This window comes from Elephantulus edwardii, unplaced genomic scaffold (genome assembly GCF_000299155.1).
Source record: "Elephantulus edwardii isolate Elephantulus edwardi_28Jun2011 unplaced genomic scaffold, EleEdw1.0 scaffold00131, whole genome shotgun sequence".
Classification (NCBI taxonomy): domain Eukaryota; kingdom Metazoa; phylum Chordata; class Mammalia; order Macroscelidea; family Macroscelididae; genus Elephantulus; species Elephantulus edwardii.
Window position 1 is genome coordinate 5,213,385 of NW_006399881.1, and position 21,001 is coordinate 5,234,385.

General features: G+C 39.3%; 1 protein-coding gene and 1 pseudogene across 2 annotated transcripts; one reads left to right on the forward strand and one right to left on the reverse strand.

The window, feature by feature from the left end:
• Positions 1 to 201: 201 nt before the first annotated feature.
• UPF3B (UPF3 regulator of nonsense transcripts homolog B (yeast)) lies at positions 202 to 19,124 on the reverse strand. 2 transcript variants are annotated; one of them, XM_006893784.1, is made up of 11 exons: positions 18,969 to 19,124; positions 17,963 to 18,069; positions 17,665 to 17,771; positions 15,081 to 15,179; positions 10,102 to 10,212; positions 8,834 to 8,877; positions 8,073 to 8,255; positions 7,657 to 7,695; positions 5,629 to 5,789; positions 4,773 to 5,067; positions 602 to 751 (listed from the first exon to the last, which is right to left on the reverse strand). In XM_006893784.1, the coding sequence occupies exons 1-11, from the start codon at positions 19,122 to 19,124 to the stop codon at positions 602 to 604; spliced, it is 1,452 nt and encodes a 483-aa protein (XP_006893846.1). The 2 variants fall into 2 exon arrangements, with proteins under 2 accessions (XP_006893845.1, XP_006893846.1); XM_006893783.1 differs by lacking the exon at positions 7,657 to 7,695 and having other exon boundaries at positions 202 to 751.
• On the forward strand, positions 19,123 to 20,391 carry LOC102866109 (annotated as a pseudogene).
• Positions 20,392 to 21,001: the final 610 nt, after the last annotated feature.

The following is a 21,001-nucleotide window of genomic DNA, read 5'->3' on the forward strand; positions in this document are numbered from 1 at the left end:
AATCAAAACACTCAAACTAATTTCTAACATTTGAGGACGTACAGACATGACTATTTTAATTTACGCATCAGCAACAACGTGTTACATCCGTCACCGTACTTGTACTACACTTACATGCTTGTTGCTCCTACACTACACAAATTCAACAGTTATCACCGACTATACACCATAACTAAATCTGAACAAGACTTCAAACTGACTGACTCTGTTCCACTCAAATTCAGGAAATTAAACTCATGATTGACAGAACCATTTCATGTGAGATCCAGCTCTCCTATTTGCTCTCCTGCCAGACACAATTCAGTCCTCACTTGGCACTTTTTAGCCTGCAAGTGGCAAATGCATGCCACCTTTTTCATCTTCTCCAACACTTTAAAATGAATTTGTAGAAATGACATAAACAATTAAATTGTACTTCAGATTCTGAACCTGCAATCTGATCCTTGCGTTGCCTCAAAACATAACTGCTCTTCAGTGGACCCCACCAGCACAGCGTCCCCCTTCCTCTCTAGTCCTTTGCCCTGAAGGCACTTCTGGATTGCTTTAATTCGTGCTCTTTGGCTGCCGGGACAGTCAGGACACCTAAGGCCATTTGGATTTATCACTCCTCTCCCCCTTCTTTTCTATGACTAATAGCACTTTCCTGCTTTTTTTCTATGGGTGAGTCTGCAGACTTGGTGCTGTCATCAGGGGGACAGAGTCGATTTCGGCTTCGAGCTCCTGGTTGGTAAAGCTGCATTGCTGGACGGTCCTAAAGTAAAATGAAATGTGTTAATGTCACAACAGTATTATTAGGTTTTTCACACTTTTGTATTACTACATACCCAAACCAACTCATCCAAGACAAAAACGTGATGGCGTGGTACCTGGCAGTAAGTGTTCATGTTATATTGGCTTATTAATGGTTTGCCTCCTTTTCCTTATAGCCAAAGAAAGGGAACCATGACATCAGTTCTATTTGATATGCTTAGAGTAAATGAAAGTAAATTTTTGAGTACTCTATTGCCTACTCTTTTTTTCTTTATTGCCTACTTTCTTTCTGTTGGCTACTTTTGTTAATTGATTTTGGGGTGAACATTGCTTTAAGTCATATAGAAGAGGTCTATTTGCTCTACTGAAGTAACTAGGAGTTGCTGTGATGATGGACAACTGGGCCATAGGTGTGTCAAACACCATAATTAGCTACCCATCATGGGCAGTGTTTGGTGTAGCTTCCAGATTGATTCAGGTTTAGAAGCAGAAGTGGCATCCACTTCCTAAACCACATGCATCTGGAAACTGTGAACTTGGAGAAACGACGATAGCTTCAGGTCTTTTGATTTTTACACACACACACACACACACACACACACACACACGGCAATAAAGAAAAAGAAAAGTTGTCAAGAGAGTGTGCCATTTTCTTTTTTTCAATATTACTTCAAAGGTGATACAAATGAAATCTTTGTCAGGAAATAGACCAGTTAAAGTTAAAGGATTGCCACTGTATTGGTCAGCTTTTATAAACCAAGGGAGTTCTTGTGGCCCCGTGGTAAAGTTAAAGATTACTTTTAATAAAATAATTCCAGCAAAACTTTTCATCTTTTCAAAAGATTAAACATAAAACAGATGAAAATCTTGTACAGTGATTTAAAGAATTAGTGTCCAAAGATGGGACAATTTGAACATTAACAATAATAACTCTAACAACATGAACATATCAGATACTTTTAAATCCATGAGCTCTTAAAGACTAAACAAAAAACAAAATGAACTGTTTGAAAGGAATATATGATTAATTGTTATATGTATGACAACAATCTGGAGGAGGGAGGAGAGGAGAAGGGAAGAAAATGTGCAGCAATGAATGAATAAAAACCCCAACCTTTTTGTAAACGTCCATTAAAATAACAATTTATATATATACACACATACACACACACACACACACACACACACACCACTCACTGATAACCCCAAGACATTGCTAGAACCAATTCATAACTCTGAACACTGGTTATTAAAGAGTAAGAATCAAATGTTTTGAAGGTCAGAATGAAGGAACCATTTCGGTAGCTGAAGGCAAAATACTGTTATAGAGGAAGACAAAGGTGACAGGTGGACACGCATTCAGGGGTGCTTAGACTTATATTTAATACTGATTTTAAAAACCCTTAAAATTTTTTTTAATAGGGGAACTCCTGTGGCCCAGTGGCAGGAAGCTGCACTGCAATCCCAGAGGCACGCAGTTCAATTCCACCAGATGCTCTTCTGGAGAAGGAGGAGCAATCTCCTCCTGTACCAGTCAGATCCAATTTGACGGTACACACACACAAAACAATAAAATCTTAAAAAAAATTTTTTTTAATAGAATAAAATGTCTTTCTTGTATAAACTGTATTTCAGGCTAACTGAATATATGATGAAGAATAATTATTTTTTTATAGACTGCCATCTAGTAAATGTAGAAGAAAAACCAGAATTCTATGCCATAATTTTATAAACCCTAGTACAATAATGGCGTTGAGGACTCTCCTTCATAGGGTCGCTATGAGTCGCCTGCAACTCGATAGTACTTAACAACCACAACAACAACAACAACAGTGCAATAATGAACATAAGAAAAATCATTAGTTGAAAGGTTTATAAGAGATTAGGCTTCTATTGCCTGAACCAAGTATAATACCTCAATAGATTGTCCAACTTTTTTTTTTAAATTATTTTTTGTGTGCGTGTACCGTCAAATCAGATCTGACTGGTACAGGAGGAGATTGTCCCTCCTTCCCCGGCAGAGCATCTGGTGGATTTGAACCGTTCGCCTCTGGGATTGTAGTTGCAGCTCCTTGCCACCAGGCCACCAGAGCTCCCCATATTGTCCAACTTTTATAATAAAAAATTTATAGAGATGTTACAAAAATTATACACTCCTCAGGTTTTGCCACACTTGGCTTTTCCTCTAACACATTCATACTTACATACACACATTATCACAGAACCATATGAGAATAAGTTAGAGACATCATGACATTGTATCCCTAAAGCTAGAGACATCATGACATTGTATCCCTAAAGCTAGAGACATCATGACATTGTATCCCTAAAGCTAGAGACATCATGACATTGTATCCCTAAATATGTCAGCCCGCACTGCCTAAGAACGTGGATAATCTATTATATAACCATAATACAACTGGTATTTATCAATCCTAACATCATACCCATAAAGAAAAATCACCTAGACATGAAATACTTCCCCTACCTCCAGAAACGAATAGGCCTTTATTATGTGGTCTGAGAGAAACGCCAAGTGACCAAGTGTAGAGGTCAAAATGGCGCCACATTAAATAATTCTTAATATGTGATACAAGGGAGCTTTGGTGGCCTAGTAGTAAGGAGCTGTGGCAAGTGATTCATATCCACCAGCTGTTCCATGGGAGAAAAACAGACAGTATCCTCCTGTGCAATTAAAGAGCCTCAGAAAACTTGCTGGAGGGTCAGCTATGGGTCAGTTCCAACTCAATGGTACACAACAACAATGCAATACAGAAAGAAGTATACATTACCACCTATACTCTTGGAAAAAAAATCTGACTAGAAATATATTCAAGCCTCCAGATCAAGGGCCACTTGGCCTTGTAATTAGATTGACTGGCACACAGCCATATGCATTTACTTAAGTATTTATCTATGGGTGTGTGTGTGTGTGTGTGTGTGTGTGTGTGTGTGTGTTTTGTTACTCCCGCCATTTACCTGCGCTTCATTGAATTTCTTCACTTTGACATTCAGAGCACTAGGCAGAAATCACGTCCAGTCAACACCTGCCACAGGCCTTCGCAACTATGGGTGCTTTTGTGTGGAGTTGACTAGTCATGACAGAGGCTCACAAACTGAAAATATTTGCTATCTCAAACTTTTCAGAAACAGTTTGCAGAGCCTGCCCTAGATATGACTACCAGTTTTAAAAGAAACATAGAAGATAAAGGAAGATGCTTAACCAGAGGGTTCCTATTAGCCAAGCCAGACATGAAGCTCTACAGAACAAACCGGTTTCCATAACAAATGGCAGAAAAAGAGCATTGATTAAAAAAGTCTGGGGACATTTCAAAGAAACTCAATTTGCCTGTGAACCTTTTTTAAAACCTTTCATAAACAAGGCTGTGTTAAGATAATGGAAAACAATGCTAGAGTTATAACACTGAAAAAAACAATTTATCACAAAAATTGAATATTTGAGGAAAAAATTTATATCTAGGATTTGTCAGAATTGATCCATCGCCCACCCTCCAGGGGATTTTCAGAGGCATGTAATGGCACGGGAGGAGATTGCTTATCCTTCTGCGGAGCAGGTGGTGAATTTGAACTGCATGCCTTCAGGATTACAGTGCAGCTTCTTACAATTAGGCCACCAGAGCCTACCAGATACTTTCCTGGGAGAAAGATAGACAATCTCCTCTCGTGCAGTTTACTGCCTCTGAAAATCCTGGAGGGTCAGCCATGGGTCGATTCCAAGTCGATGGCAAACACAAGTAAAAAGGAAAATAATCAAGTAAGAGTAGGAATAAAGTAGAACCAAGGTTGGCCACGAGTTGACAATTGCTGAAATTTCTACAGTAAGTTTTAAAACAAAAAAAAATTTCAGTCAAGACTGGTGGGGGGAAGGTTTTAGACAGTTGAAAATTCCTCCAAAATTCTACAATAAACAACGAACTAAGCTTCTCTTTACTTTTGCAGGAAAAGGGAGGAAAAAAACAAATCTTCATGAAAAGAAGCAAGTTTAATGAAATACTGCACACCTTGTTTCTTATGCGATCCCTCTTAACCACTTCCTCTTTTTTTTCCAATTTTTCTGGGTTGACAAGAGATTCTGTGCTTTCAGTCTTCTTTCCTTTATCCCGAAGTGCTTCCTTCTCTTTTTTCAATTCTTCATCTTTTCTTTTAAAAGCTTTCTCTTTCTCATAGCGCTCCTTTTGCCTCCGGCGTTCATCTTCTTGCCGCTTCAGTCTCTCTCTCTCCCGAAGTATGCGTTCCTGATCTCGGTCATAATCTCTTTCCCTTTCCCTGTAGTCTCTGCAACTTTCATCTTCAGATCTGCATGAGAGTAAGAATGAACCTTCAAAGATCATGTAATTACCAATGCTGGAACAGGGTAATTCCTACTTGACCATTGCACTTTCTCAGTAGAGTAAAAAAGCTTTGTGTTAAAAAAAGCAAAAATCATTCACTCAGATTACTAGATATACTAGAATAAGTGAAATCTTCCTTTCCTGCTCAGCCCCTCTGCCCCCCACTTTGATAAAAACCAAAAATACCAAACCCATTGCTATCAAGTTGATTCTGATCTAAAATTATTGTTTTTGTGTATGGTAGAGTTGGAGCTGCCATAGCTGTCCCTGTGGTGGGTTTTCAGAGGCAGTCAGTTAATCACATGGGAGCTCTTTCTCCTGTGGAGCAACTGATAGATTTGAACCACATGCGTTGGGTTGCCAGCACCAACACCTTACCAGCAGTAGGCCACCAGAGTTCCCTGATTCATAAAGACCTGATAAAATTGTTCATCTTAATTCAGGTACAGGCTCAGGACATAGCATCAAAACTGGCATCTAGAAATGTGTCTAACTCAGGTGCACCAAAGAGTCCTCAACTACTGACCTCTTTGGCTTTTCATCTTTAGGTTCAACATCAGAACGCCTGGTCAATGTACAACTCTGCCCGCTGGCTCTTTCATCACTCAGATTCTCTTTGTCCAATTTCTTGGGCTTTTCTCTTTTATCCAATTCTTTTTCATCTCCTTTTTCTGGCTTTTTGAGAAGCTTTAAAGAGAAAAAGTGTGCTTTTGTTTTGAAGGGTCGAGCACAGCTTCTTTGACAATCAAAGAAAACAACATACTAAATATTTAAAACTTAAGACTATAAAGACCCCCTCTATATCTATAGGTGCTCTTAAACTTTAGGTGAACAATTAGTACACAAGAGTAGTAATGTTCTAAAAAGATGCTACATATTAATGTGAAAGTGTTATCCACAAAAATGAAGTGGCTTAATCACTTTGTGGCAATTGGATCAAGACTCCTTTGGGGTAAAGTATGTTGACCTTTAAGTGAACCAAAGCACCCTTCCAAGTATGTCTTCTGTGGCAAATCAGTATGTCAATAAAACATAATGGAAAAATATTCCACAAATTTAAACTGGTAGGCAGGTCATTCGTGTTGGACTATTTTTATTTAGTACTTGGAGTGACAAATACCTTGGTCACTAAAGGAGAGATCCATTGCAGAAATATTTTTGCCTTGAGCCTGAGAATAATAATAACAATTATCCTTATGATGGAACAACCATATTACCATTGGAGGTGAATAGCAAGAATATTTGGTATTTAATTTAAAAATCCAAATGTGTTATACTGCAGAATGGTGAAGTTCCATCATTGCTGAGTAAGAACTCTCAATAATTTGTTTATACATATATATATATAATATATATATACATACATAATATATATACATATGTATGTATATATACATATACATACATACACAAATTGTTTATAAAGTCCAAATTGCTAACAAGACGAGTTCTCTCTCTGAATACTTCGATAAATCTCTTAAAATACCAAGTGTTGGATATTCAGAGAGATTTTAGGCAAAACAGAAGAATTTCAAATCTCAGAGTGAAGGCAACATAGAAGTCGCCAAGCAAAAGGCAAAGCACCATATAAGACTTGGGCATTAAGCACACAGACAGCCACTACAAACGCTGAGTCTCAAATGAATACTGTTTTTTTTAGCACCGGGTATCAAAGCGAGGATACCATGTGCAGGTTTCACTGGAAGTGTTCTTATTTCTCTAATGAACATCTTTATCAAAAGCCAAGATGTTCATTACTTTAATAAGAATATTAATCAATGTGTCTAGCATGGCTGGCTCTACCTTCTGCTTTGGTAATAATTAGGGATAGCAAGTCAAGTTACTAGTGGCATGGCAGACGAAGATTGCTGAAAGGAATTAAGATGGGAACAACACCCCACCCCCCCAAAAAAACCCCTTATTACCAACAGTGGGTACCAGAGAGATTCAGGAACCCTAGCCATATAAATTGCTAAATTTTGGGGAGGTAAAACAGTAAGAAACCACCACCATCTCTCTGAGATGTCCTTTTTCTAAATTCTTTGTGAATCAATTCTCCAGTCTATGCTGGAGCAAAGGCTGCCCAAGTCATGCCCCCAGAAGGGAAGCAGAGAGGGTGAGATCTTTCTACAGGTTTTCCTTTTCTAAATTTAATGCCTACGTAACCATCTACTGCTCACCGATTCCCAGGTAGATAGAAGATAATATGGGAATCATGTGAGCAGAGAAGGCACATAATGCAGGATATTTATTACTCCCATAAGGCAGCCAGTTATGAGAGGCATATAAGACGACGAGAAAGAGCTATTTCAGCACAGTTGTCCTCTGGATCTATATTGTCAAAGCTTCTGGATACAGAGCAGAGCATGAGGAAATCACCCAGGCTTCATTTTGAAGCAGGTGTGTAAATAGCTCAGCTTTTAAGAAGATCCAAGTCAGTTGGAAGGGGTTTTCTACAGGTAACACTACCACCACCACCAAAAAGGACTTAGTAACTAAGACCTGTGTGTGTGACATGATACTAGGTGTTCAGTATCATGTACTTGGTCCTTACATTTTTCTGATTCACAGCTTGTAACAGAAACCTGTGTACCTGAAGACAGTGGAAAACAAACAGATGAGGCAACTTCATGTATCAAATATGAAGGAAAAGCTGAATACAACCCATAATTAATGCCAGCCAGCTCTAAGCCCTTATTTACTATGAATTGAGAATCCAAAAAAATAAACATTTTCCATTATAAATATAACATCTACACTGAAGAATTAATCTTTTTAAATTTTCTTAAATTTTAAAAACTACTACTTAGTATTTATTGTAGGAACATTTTATTCGTTCACTTCCCTCCCCCTCCAAAAGCAAACAAAAAGTAAATCTATATTTACACCAACACAAGATTCATGCATATTTAAAGAAGTAGATTCATGCAATTTTCAGGAGCATGCAGTCAGCTTCATTTATTTTCATACCTTAATCTTTGGTTCATCCTTTAATTTATCTCTTTCTGGTACTCTGTCTATCTTCTTTAGCTTTTCTATATCTTTCCTTTTTCGTTTTTCCTCTTCTTTCCATTTCCTTCGCTCTTCTTCTCTTTGTCTTTTTCTTTCTATTTCTCGCCTCCTTCTTTCTTCTCTCTTTTCTTCTCTCATTCTCTATAAACAAACATTAACACATGCTTTCAAAAAAGATGTGTATTGGCCTCTCTCCTCCATATTTCCTTTCAAGAAGGGAGGTCTGTCCTTTTGGGGATATAACTTTCTAATCTGCCTTTACTATTTTATGCTCAAACCAAAGGAGACTTTCATTACCAAAAACTTAACCAATCCCAAAGGTATGGTGGGCACCTATTAAACTGGATTATCTTTGCTTTCCTATTTTCTACCTATTTTACCCTACCCCACCCCATTAAGAATATCAAAGAGACTGAAGATCAGGGTCCATTGGTATCACTCTATCATTGCCTCTTTTCTACATTATCAGAGGCTTTCAGAATAATGAACACTACGGGACAAGCAAAGGCCTTTCTTTCTAGGTTTGCAGTGAATCCCTGGTACAAAACTGAAGTGAAAGACAGGGCCAGAGAATGAGATCAATGGGCCAGATTGGTACAGAATGATGGGAGAAAAGCAGCTATTTTTCTTACAGGCCCCCAAAGATCTGAAAATGTTTACAAAATATAAACCAATAAAATAAAAAGTATCAAAAGAACTATAAAAATCAAAAGGTTTACCTGCTTGTTTTTCAGGAAGCTCAAAAGTGGGGTTGTCTTTTTAGCTACATAAATGTAAAGAGATTATTAATAACACTTGTTAATCCCTCAAAAGGATTCCATTTTCTGACATTCCCTACCACCCACCCAAGGTGGGTAACTGCACTCTTAAACAGAAAATTAACAACTGTCTTACTGGAGATTTTCCTGCAATATTCCATTTCAACTCTTCAGGCTAATAAGGCTTTTAACAAAGTACAGAAATTAAAATTACTACAAAAAACAATATTTAAAGCATAATTTCCAGAGTCAGTGACAATTATGTGCAAAGGGCATTTTTTGTTGTTTTATTGGGGAATAGAAATTAATTTTATATTCTTTGGGTGAGAATAAATTAGAGGAAAGAGCTAAAATACCTACCATATTTTAAAGCAAATAACAGGTGCCTTCTGTTTGTTTGCCAACTGCTTCCTCCCCTTGCAGATATTTTTGTAAATGGTACTACCTTTTTTTTTACAAGAACATGTAAAATTTGCATATTATGCGGGGGAGGGAGCTGTTGGCAAAAAAATGTAGAAGGACAAACCCAGAAGACATTGTCCATAGCAAAAAAGTCGTTATACTCTTGAGCCTATAATTTCAATATAGGAATTTCTTCTAAGAAAATGATCAGAGATAGGCTTATTTTATACAGCAATAAAATAATTATTTAAGTGTACTTTTAAATGTTCTGAATACTACTACTTGGCCTTGTTTATAGATTTTTTTTTAACATATACTTTCCTAGGAGAAAGTCCTAGTAATGGAAATACTAGGTCAATGCTCATGGTTAGAGCTATTGTCACTGCTGTGACGAATTGCTGTACTAGAAACAATATTCAAGTTAGAATTTCTCAAGATTTTAATTTTTCATAGTCATTTTATAATTTTTTATTTCAGTTTTGAAAAAGAACTTTTAGTAATATTAATGTCTTATTACTAGAAAATAGCAATCTATCTTCAAAGGCTTACCAATATGGAAAAGTCTCATATTAGTTTTTAAAACTATTTACTTATGCAACGATTAGTGTGGTCCATCAATAGGTAACACAGAATTTCACCCCCATTAATCAATTCCCTTCATAATCCTGTGAGGTAGACAATATCATCTGCATTTTATAGCAGAATAAACAGTCTCAGAGAAGTTAGTGATTTCCCCAAGGTCATACAACTAGCCAATAATGAAAGAGAGTCAGATCCAGGTATTCCGAAGAAAAAGCCATTCCTCTTAATATCTTTTGCTCACTTACCTATTAATTCTCTATTTTTTGCTTCTATTTCCTCTAGTAGGGTCTCTGGAGTAGAAGTCATTTTCTCATTATCTGTTGCATAACTTTCCAAAAATTTTCTATATTCTGGATCTAAAAAGTCAATTAAGGAAACAAAAAATGTAGCAGACTTTGAATAAAATAGGAAATACTATCTAGGATATTTTATCTACAAAAGAAGTTCATTTTCCACTTCATTGAAGGCTGAAAAGAAATGAAAACCATACCCACACAAGATCAGCTTATTTAGGGCTTAACTGATCACTGACTATCACACACTATGGGAGTCTGATACAATGTAGGTGTTGGGGAAAATGAGACACTACATATTATAACAGAACTACCAAGGATGGTGGCTTAGTGGCAAGGAACCATGCTGCCAACCTAAATGCACGCAGTTCAAATCCACTAGCTGCTTCAAAGGAGAAAGATGCGCAATCTCCTTGTAATTACCCACCTCTGAAAACCTGCTGGAGGGTCAGCTATGAGTTGACTCTGACTTGACATATATAACAAGAACAAGGGATATTAAATAGTTTGCTTTTGCTTTAACTTGTCTTTTTAATATGAAGCAACTGTGACAAACTATCAACATTTTAAGGAAAATTGATGGCACAGTGGTAAAGCATTCAGTTACTAACTGAAAGGTCAGTAGTTTGAACCTATTAGCCACTCTATGGGAAAAAAGATGTGGTAATTGGCTTTCTTAAAGATGACAACTTTGGAAACCGTGTAAGAGCAGTTTTATTCTGTCCTTTAGGTCGCTATGACATTTGCGTCTCACATACTTTGTGCATGCTGGTAGGAAGGGCTATTCCTTGGAGGACATGATGGTGGGAAGGGTGGAGCATCAGTAAAGGAAAGGAAGGCCCTCGACCAAGTGGATTGACATGGTGACTGCTGCAGTGGGCTCTTGTGTGTCAGGAAGTGTGAGGATGACACAGGGTAGAAGAGGGTTCAGATCTTTTGTTCACAGGGTCACTACGAATTGTACTCAACTCGATGGCACCTGACAACAACATAGGTCGCTAAGAGCTGAAAATAACTCAACAGAAATTATATTAGCACATTACGCAGGGGCAGTGTTCTTCTGCCCTATAGGTCACTGTGAGTTGAAAATAACAGAAACAGGGTTAGCATATTACACAGTTCATGAGCCACCCGAGAGGTGCAGAGAAGAAGCCCTACCATCACTAAGAAAGAGCAATGATTTTGTAAATTATTACCTAACATGGGAGGGACTGGAGAGCACTATGCTAAAAGAACTAACTCAGTCTCATAAAGACAAATACTGTATAAGATCATTCTTACAGAACAAGTACAACGATCCAAGTACGGGGAGGGAGGAGCTTAATCATAGGGTCACACAATTTGATGGGTGGAGGGAGGGGTGGGTAAAGGAAAGGGGAAAGATCTGGTGTGAAAAAAAGGCATATGAAATTTGTAAATAAAGCGGTATAAAATAACCCCCAAAAAAAAGAACGAACAAAAAAGAAGAACCAAGGGTGCATGCGGCACATCCTTTTGGCCCAGGCTCCCTGCGCTGAGTGAGACCATTTTAGACAGGAAGAGCTGGGAAAAAAGTAGAGTTCAGACCTGAGTGGGACCAAGACTAAGGCATCTGAGAGGAACTGAGAGCTGTCCTGCACAGAAGGGAGATGTTTGTATACATGTTTCCCAATCCCGAGTTGTAGCCTATTGCTCTCCTAATTGTGACTTTTGTCTGTGAGTTCTGTGTGGCCACTGCAATGGATTAGCAAACCCATCAAAGAAGTACAGAGTGCTACAAGAGGAAGAGAGAAAGAGAAGGTGTATCTGACCTCTGCGTCAGGAATCAGCCCTGGATTTCTATAGAATCATAGAAATCCTCAGGGGAACCAGCAATTATTCCTGTTTTTCAGTTTAACTAAATTACTATATAAGTAACTAAATAATTTAAAGCCTTAAAAAATAAGATTGACCACTTAAACCAATTTATTTTCAATTTCTCAGCTATCTTTTGATCCTAGCTCTCAATGCCAAACCTTCCTATTCACAAAGATAATAGAAAGTGAGGGAGCTCTGGTGACTTAGTGGTCATGCACTGCAGTCTGAAAGGTGTGCGGTTTGAATGCCCCAGTTGTTCTGTGAGAGAAGTAAGGACAGTATCTTTTTGTGCAATGTACTACCTCTGAAAAGCCACTGGAGTGTCAGCTATGAATCAGTTCTGAGTTGATGGCACACAACAACAATAACAGAAACTGAGAGCCAAATAACTAATCAGAAAAAAGGTCTCAAGAAAAATAGCTATGACGTATCATCTCACCTCAGTAAGAATAGCAAAATTTAACAGAACAGCAAGCAACAAATACTGGTGAGGTTGTGGAGAAACTGGAACCCTTATTCACTGTTGGTGGGAATGTAAAATGGTCCAACCACTATAGAAGGCTGTATGGCACTTTCTCTAACAGTTGCAAATAGAAATACCATTTGACCCAGCAATTCCAGTACTGGGAATTTACCCTAAAGAAACCAGAACCGCCACCCAAGTAGATATATGCACAACCCACCCATGTCTGTCCTGGCTTTGTTAGCAATAGCAAAGAGCTGGAAACAACAAGTGTCCATCAACAAAAAGAATGGATAGAAAAGCTTTGGTATAGTCACACAATGGAAGACTATGCAGCACTAAAAACAAGGAAATCATGAAATATTATGCAAAATTGATGACCCTGGAGGACATTATGCTGAGTGATATAGCTCAGTCATAAAAGGACAAATATTATATAGGGCTACTGTTGTAAAAACGGGACTGACATCAGGGTTGAGGGGAAACAGAAAAGGAGGGGAGGAATGATGTATATTGCATTGAAACTGATGAGGGAGAGAGCTGTTTAAAAGGGACATATGAATGGTTATTCTTGTCATTACAGAAATTCAAGGTGAAGGCTGCATAATGGAGTGAACTTGGAGGGAGGGATTGCACAACAATGAGAGTTTTTCTTTCTTTTCAAGGAGAAGAGTGAATTTGCGGGGAGGGAGCAGGTAGGGAGAAAAGTGCAACAATGAATGCCTGGAAACCCTAAGTCTCTGTAAACTTTCATTAAAATTAATTTAAAATTTTTTTTAAAAAAAGGTCTCAAGAAGCAATTGTTATATTTTGAAACATCTGATTTTCTTCCCATTGCCTAGTCAATAGATCTATGGTGTTTTACCGCTCAGTTGCACAATTTGATTGGGTGGGTGGGGTGAAAGAAATGGGAAGGATCTTTTGTGAAAAACAGTGTAAAAAAAAAAGTTAAAGAAAGGCTTCAGGCCTTTTGTTCATAAGGTCACTATGAGTTGCTCGATTGACAGCAATCAACAACAACAACAACAACAACAGTAAAGGTTTGTGGGACAACGATGAGCAGACTCTCCTCCTGTATGATTTACTGCCTCTGAAAACCCGTGAGAGGGTCAGCTGTGAGTTGGTTCCAACCTGATGGTACATTAACAGTAATAATGAGTAATAATACTGAGGTGCCTGTTTCTCATAGTGACCCTATGAACAATAGCTCTAAACCGGACTCTATCTATCCTGAGCCAGTCTCACTGTCTCTAACACACCTACTCTGATGACCCCAATTACTGTGTCAATCAGTCTCATCCAGGATCTTCCTCTTCTGCACTGTCCCTCACCCTTCCAAGATGATGTCCTTGTCTAAGAATCTGTCCCTACTAGTGACGTGCCCAAAGTATGTGGACAGAGCTTCAAAATCCTTATCTTCAAGGAGCAGCTTGGTTTTAGCCTCTCTAAGATAGATTTATTTGTTTTCTTGGTAGTCCAGGGTATGCTAAATACTCTTCTCCAGCACCACAAGTCAAAGACATCAATTCTTCTGTCATTCTTAGTCATTGTCCAGATCTCTGATGCACAGCAAGTAATTGCAAAAACCATGGCCTGGATCAGGCACACTTTAGTCTCTAGACTGACATCATAGCTCTTTAGCACTTTGGAGAGGTCCCTGACAGCAGATTTTCCCAATGCAATTAATCTTTTGATTTACTGACTGCTGGTGCCAGAGTGTTAGTTGTGTAGCCAAGCAAGCTGAAATTGTTAACAACCTCAATCTCTTCTCCATCTCTCTATCATGGTGCTGACAACTGCTGCCAGTGGTGAGAATCTTTGTCTTCTTAATGTTGAGTTTCAATCTTTATTGAAGACTACAGTTCTTGACCTTCTGCAGCAAATGCTTCAGGTCCTTCTCAGTTTCAGCAAGTAAGGTTATGGCATCTGCCCATTACAGACTGTTGTTGAGTCTTCCTCCAATCCTGATGCCACATTCCTCCTCATAAAGTGCAGTCTCCCAAATGATCTGTTCTGCATACAGATTGAAAAGGTATGGAGACAGGAGGCATCCCCAATGCACTCCTTTCCTGATTTTGAACCATGAACTGTTTCAATATAGGTTTATACAAAAAGCAAACCTACTGCCATGGAGTTAATTTCAACTCATGGTGACTCTCTATTGGGTTTTCAAGGTGCTGAATATGAGAGACTGCCTCAGAGCAGCTGATGGGTTAACTGCCTTCCCATGGGTCAGCATTGCAAAATAGAACCCACCACATTACCAGAACTTTAACCTTTATGTGCCTATGTCAAGTATGACTCAAAGCAACTCTGTGAAAAACAGATGTGAAATTCATCCAGTCCTGCACCATACTCATCATCTCGGACACAAATGAGCCCATTGCTTCAGTCACTGTCAATCCACTTCATTGAGGGTCTTCCTCTTTTGCTGACCCTCCACTTTTCCAAGGTCCCTTTTTAAGGAATAAACCCTCCTAACAATATGCCCCAAATAAGTGAGACTTATCATTGCCCTCCTTGCTTCTAAGGAACAATCTGGCTGTACCTTTTCCAAGACACATATTTTTTAAGAAAACACCAAAACCCCAAACCATAGCAATAGCATTATATAGCTGTCACAGTACTATACCGTCATCTATAGTTCCAACTTTGGTGTCTCTTTTCTTAGTCTTCTTTTTTGCAGCTTTTTGAAAAGGTGCAAATTCTACTATAGCAGGATATTCTTGACCTATTTAGGAAATAAAAAACCCAAAACAAAACTTGTTATAATAACAAAACAAAACCAACAACCCCACAACATGCCATAAAAATTGCTATAACGAAATGAAAAGGTCAACTGACTGTTCTCTGGGCCTCCTTTGAGGGCAGTCATCTGAAGAGGTTCCTCCAAAGAACATAAACAACACTAGTACAACTATATTTCACACACTGTTTGTTTCATATGGAGCCCCAAGATCACACTGATAACATGAGAAGACCAAGAAAAGTAGGAAAATATTTATTGACTCAAGTCCTAGAATGTGGTATTTTGATGTGTAAAATAGATTATATACTACTTTTATCTTTAAAACATATCAGAAATGTGCACCAATGAATGAATGGAAATCCAAAATCTTTGTAAATGTTCATTAAAATTAATAAAATAAAATTTTAAAAAATATCAGAAATGTACATAAGAGGTAGAAAATAGATTAGCAGTTGGCTACCAATGGAGTTGGTAGTGGGGTGAGAACAGAATGGGAGCTAATGGGAATGGGGTTTGTTTTGGGAGTGATGAATATTTTCTAAAATTAGGTTGTAGTGATGGCTGTATAATTTCGGTGTGCATACTTAAAGCTATTGAACTGTATAGTCTGAAAGGGTGAATTTTATGGTATGTGAATTATATTTCAATATAGGTATAAGAAACACACACCAAACAACACACCAGAACCCACGCCATTAAAAAAAAAAATCATACAAGGGATGCAACAATGAATGTATGGAAATCCAAAAGCTCTGTAAACATACATTAAAATTAATTTAAAAATATCATACAAGGTATAAAATACTGTCTTTAGATCATTGGAATCATATAACTAGAAATTGTTAGAAGATACACAATTTAGTCATGGAGAAAACATGATTTAGGAAAAACTAGTGAAACCTAGTGAATGTTGAATTAGATTAGCTGAGCAACTGTGGTGTACTCCCTAAGAAAGAATCGATAAACCAAGCCAAAGAAGAAATTGTGAAAAGACAGGCTGGGAAAACAGAAGAAGGGTCAGACTGTGGAGGACTCTAAAATAAGGTTGAACTTTTTTTTCATTAGTGTTCTCTTAAAGTCAGTATTTCTCAAAAGAATAATTTATGACAAGATACTAGAATGAACTACAACACAAATGGAAAATCAACAACTTTAAATGTAGTGACTGTCTAAGCATTAGGAAATAAAGACATAAACTATGAATAAGACATTGAAAAATGATAAACTGGTAAGATTCATCACTTCTTTTAAAGAGTTAAAAGGGGAGAAGAAAGTTAAACTTAACTCGGATTCCCAGGCTAAGCAATTAGGAAACTAATGCAATCTACTAGAATATAAAAGGTGGAGTGCACAAGTACTTGGTTTGTATAGTTGTGTACTGTTGAGTTAGAACCAACCCGCAGCTGGCCCTCCACTGACGGGTTTTCAGAGGCAGTTAATCACATGAAAGGAGACTGCTTGTCCCATTGGTCTCCCAAGAGAGCAGCTGGTGGATTCGAACCATGTGCCTTCATGTTTTGAGCCTTCGAGATTGCAGCCTCTTACCACTAGGCCACCAGAGCTCCCTTGGTTTATAAATGTTGACCAATGTTTGAAAAACAATGTATACGAACTTTGTAAATAAACCAGTGGATAAGAAACATTTTATAAAGAAAAAAAAAGCAGGCAATATAAAGTTGTAATTCTTTAACTGGTATATTTCCTGACAAAGATTTAATTTGTATTGTCTTTGAAGTAATACTAAAAAAAAAAAAGAAAATGGCACACTATTTACATGCATATAAAAAAAATGGCAGCTTCGATACTATCAGACTAAATTTTGCACAGATCTCATACTCATTGCTGCTGAATCGGAACCAACCCATAGTGGACCTTCAAATAGATTTTTGGGAGGTTGTAAATCACAAGGGAGGAGAATGCATATCTCCCTCCCATACATCAAATAGCAAATAAAAAAAAAAAACCAGGCAGAAATTGTTCTTTCCTATAGACTTAATCCTCCTAAATATAAAGGGGGAGATCATCATGTTACTTGTTTTAATTACATACAATGTAACCAATACTCCACTGGGAACTATTGGCTTAAAAGACTTGAATATTTTCAGATGTTGCTTCTTAAAGAAAGAATATGGAAAACTTGTTGAAAGAGTCATTAACAATGTTGCTGCTGATTGTAAAATCAAAACAATACTATCTAATCCAGGGTAAAAAAAATGTTCACATGAAATAAGTGGCAATTTCATCAGTTGATCACACCACAGAAAGAACAGGTTAATAGTAGAGGGCTGTGACAACTTACCTATCTCCAACACTGCACTAAGCATGTGTAAAAACTTTCTAACTGTTGCACATTTATCACTCAAGAGTTTTGAAAATGCTATGAATCAATAGGCTGTGATGCACACATTGTCTTAAAACATATAAATGGTAAAGAAACTCCCCTTCTAGTTCAATTACAAGGACTCACCTTTATTATCAAGGAATACATAACCATCAAAGCGATCCCTGAACAAAATAATGTCCTCTTGGTTTTTAAAGTTGATGTATGCCCTGGCATACATATGAGGATACAGACTGCAGAGAGGAAAGCAATTAATGTAAATATGCTTGTGAGAGTCAGGCTGAATTAAGAGTATGCATATATTAAATAGGCTTAAAATAAAATGGAAAATATTAGTAGGGTGCAAAAGAATAGAAGAAATAGATAGGTATGTATATTTATTTTTTATTTACCCTCCACCCCCACCCCCCGTTTTTTCTTTTACCTAGTATCATTAGAAAAAAATTCAAAATAGTCATGTTCAGGCAGAGGCTGAAGATGTTCCAGAAGCTGCTCCTTGGTCAAAGTGGGAGGTAATCTTCGAATTACCACCTTAAGAAATGAACCAGGAAAGTAAAATTACTAGAAATCAATTTCCTGTTGGGCCTGAAGGGTCACAGTTCCCGAAGCAGGCTAGGGTTTTTCGTTTGTTTAAAAAAAGATGGCATTGCTTCAAAAAACTCGAGAGGAAAATCTTCAGTGATTGCAACGAGACAACCCGAAGACGAATGTGTAGCTTTCTCCAACTTAACCAAACCAGAGCCATCTGGATTTAGGACAACCTCAGATTCTGCTCCCAGCCTTGCAGCCCCGCCATTGGTTCCGTTTGCATCGCACTTTTTAGCACACAGTTTACAACCGCCACTAGTGTTAAGAAATCAGTCAGGCCAGCTCTGGTCTCTTAGGGGTGCCACAAACTCTTGATTTATTAATCTTTCTCCCACACCCATCCTGAAACCAAACCCTTCCTCACTCAGTTTAACGAATTCAAAACTCTCAAAAGTGCAAGGGCGTTTTTTTTTCCACCATGACTCCCCAAAATAGGATGCTCCCGATCCGATCCCCCCTACCTACAAAGATCACTAATCTCTCCTACGCGCTCCCCACAACGCGCCTCCATTAATACTATCTGTGCAAACTACTCGCGCCTCTGAGGTCCCCTTCACGACTTACTAATTCTCCCCCCAAATACAACTTTATTCTCTCCTCTCTTCGCTGCTGCTACTCTCCTCATGACCATCTCAGTGCTCGGACCCTGAGTGTCCAGAGAGCGCCCCTCCCCACACTATCAGCCCGGTGCTTGCTGGGCGGGGTCCCCCCCATATAGGTTAGTGGATGAGTCAGGGCGGCAGAAATTTCATTCAGGCAAAGAGACAGAGGGGAGACTGGGAAGGCAGCCCGATCGCCGACCATCCTCTATGGGCGGCGGAACTGTCCCACCCGGCCAGCACCTTGCTCAGCGCCTCTTTCTTCTCCTTGTTGCGATCCTGTTTATCTTCCCCCTTGTTACTGTCCCCCGAAGCTCCGCTGCTGCTGCATGTAGCCCCCTGAGGCGTAAGCAAGGTTACTCGCTTCTCCTTGGGCCTATGTTCCTTCTCCTCCTTCATGGCCACAGGAGCTTTCCCTCAGCCGCCGCTGGGGCCTAAGCGCCGCTACGACGGTCTTGGGCGAAGCCCGCCCAGCTCGCTCGAAGCTCCGCCCCCAACAAGTGCTCCTAGAGACAAGCCCGGCCACGCGTTCGATTGGTCTGCATCAGAATCTCGCGACACTTCGGAGCGCCCAACTTTCCTTGTTTCTCAGATTCTGACACCTGGTCGTTACTTTCTGATCACACTTACGGTGTCACCGCGTCCTCAAGCCCGCAGTGGCCGGGCATCCCTCGGGGCCTGCTCCTTGCCTATCACAGTGTTAGCTCTCCCGCCATTTTGAAAAGAACAACTCTTTCTGGGACTACAAATCCCGAAATACAATACAAATATTCGCTGCGTTGGCTAGCCATGATAGGAGGCATCCATCACTCAAGGTCCCTGTTAGTCATTCAATTGAACACACACTCCTCTAATCTTGAAAGTGCAGTTTTTTAGATCAAATAAAAGGTTCTGCAGGCTATATTTCCTTTTGTTTTCCTTAGATAAAAGCAGTGTTCTTGAGTTTCACCTCATCAGGGGAAAACTTTTATTTTTTTCTACAGTTGATTGTAAATTGTACTTCGAGAAGTTTTAGAACTTTTGTAGTCCTTAGAGTTACTGATAGCTCAATAGACTGCCCACCTCTTAGGGTTCGAATCCACTAGCCGCCGAGAAGGGTCAAAGATCTCTTCCCTTGCCATCAAATTATCTGAAATCCAGTGGATGGTCACTTAAGAGTAGGTTTCAGGGAGCCTTCTGGGAGCGTGGTCCAGGCATTCGCGTGTCTCCCGCTGTCGACACTCCCGGGTGGGAAAGCAGACAAGAAGGCCGCGGCCGGTGAGGACAAGTAAGAGCACTGTCTTCGTGCCAAGATATCCATCGGTGTGCCAATCAAGGTCCTGCATGAGGCCGAGGGCCACATTGTGACGTGTGAGACAAACACAGGCGAGGTGTACTGGGGGAAGCTCATAGAGGTAGAGGACAACATGAACTGCCAGATGTCCAACATCACAGTTACCTATAGAGACGGCCGAGTGGCACAGCTGGAGCAGGTGTACCTGCGTGGCAGCAAGATCCGCTTCCTGATACTTCCGGACATGCTGAAAAACGCGCCCATGTTAAAGAGCATGAAGAATAAAAACCAGGGATCCGGGGCTGGTGGGGGAAAGCTGCGATCCTGAAGGCCCAAGTGGCTGCAAGAGGAAGAGGACATGGAATGGGACGTGGAAACATCTTCCAGAAGTGAAGATAATGTATCTGTTGAACAGAACTTTGCCCTGGTTTTGTCTTTTAGGTTAGTTAGCTGGGTAGAAGGGACAGGGGGCTGATTGCTTACTACATTTATGGCCTACGAGTTCTTCTGTCGTCTTTCTCATTAAATCTGTGATTTTTTTTTAAAAAAGAGTAGGTTCCAACAACTAATAGAGCTTAGGCTAGTATAGGCTAAATTGTTTTTTTTTTATGTGCCATCTAGTCGCTTGAGACCCCCTGTACAACAGCCCTAAAGCCTGCTCTAACACTTGCCAATCTTATTGTCTCCGACACACCCACCCTCAATCCCCCAATGACTGAATCAATTCATCTCATTGAGGGTCTTCCCTTCCTGCGCTGTCCCTCCACCCTCCAAAGCATGACATCCTTCTCCAAGGACTGTTCCCTCCTTGCAACATGTCCAAGTATGTCAGACGAAGCCTCAGAATCCTTGCCTCCAAGGAGCATCCTGGTTTAACCCAATCTGGGATGAACCTGTTCGTTCTCGTAGCTGTCCATGGTACATTCAATACTCTTCTCCAGCACCACAGCTCAAAGGCATCAATTCTCCTTCTATCCTCCCTAGTCATTGTCCAACTCTCTGA

What these genes read in the sequence shown, in the direction of transcription:
- UPF3B (XM_006893784.1), bottom strand. Translation starts at nt 19,124, where the DNA reads ATGAAGGAGGAGAAGGAACATAGGCCCAAGGAGAAGCGAGTAACCTTG. An exon ending in AGAAAGAGGCGCTGAGCAAG is followed by an intron (nt 18,070 to 18,968) that starts GTGCTGGCCGGG and finishes TCATTTCTTAAG; the next exon opens with GTGGTAATTCGAAGATTACC. An exon ending in TGTATTCCTTGATAATAAAG is followed by an intron (nt 15,180 to 17,664) that starts GTGAGTCCTTGT and finishes TTTCCTAAATAG; the next exon opens with GTCAAGAATATCCTGCTATA.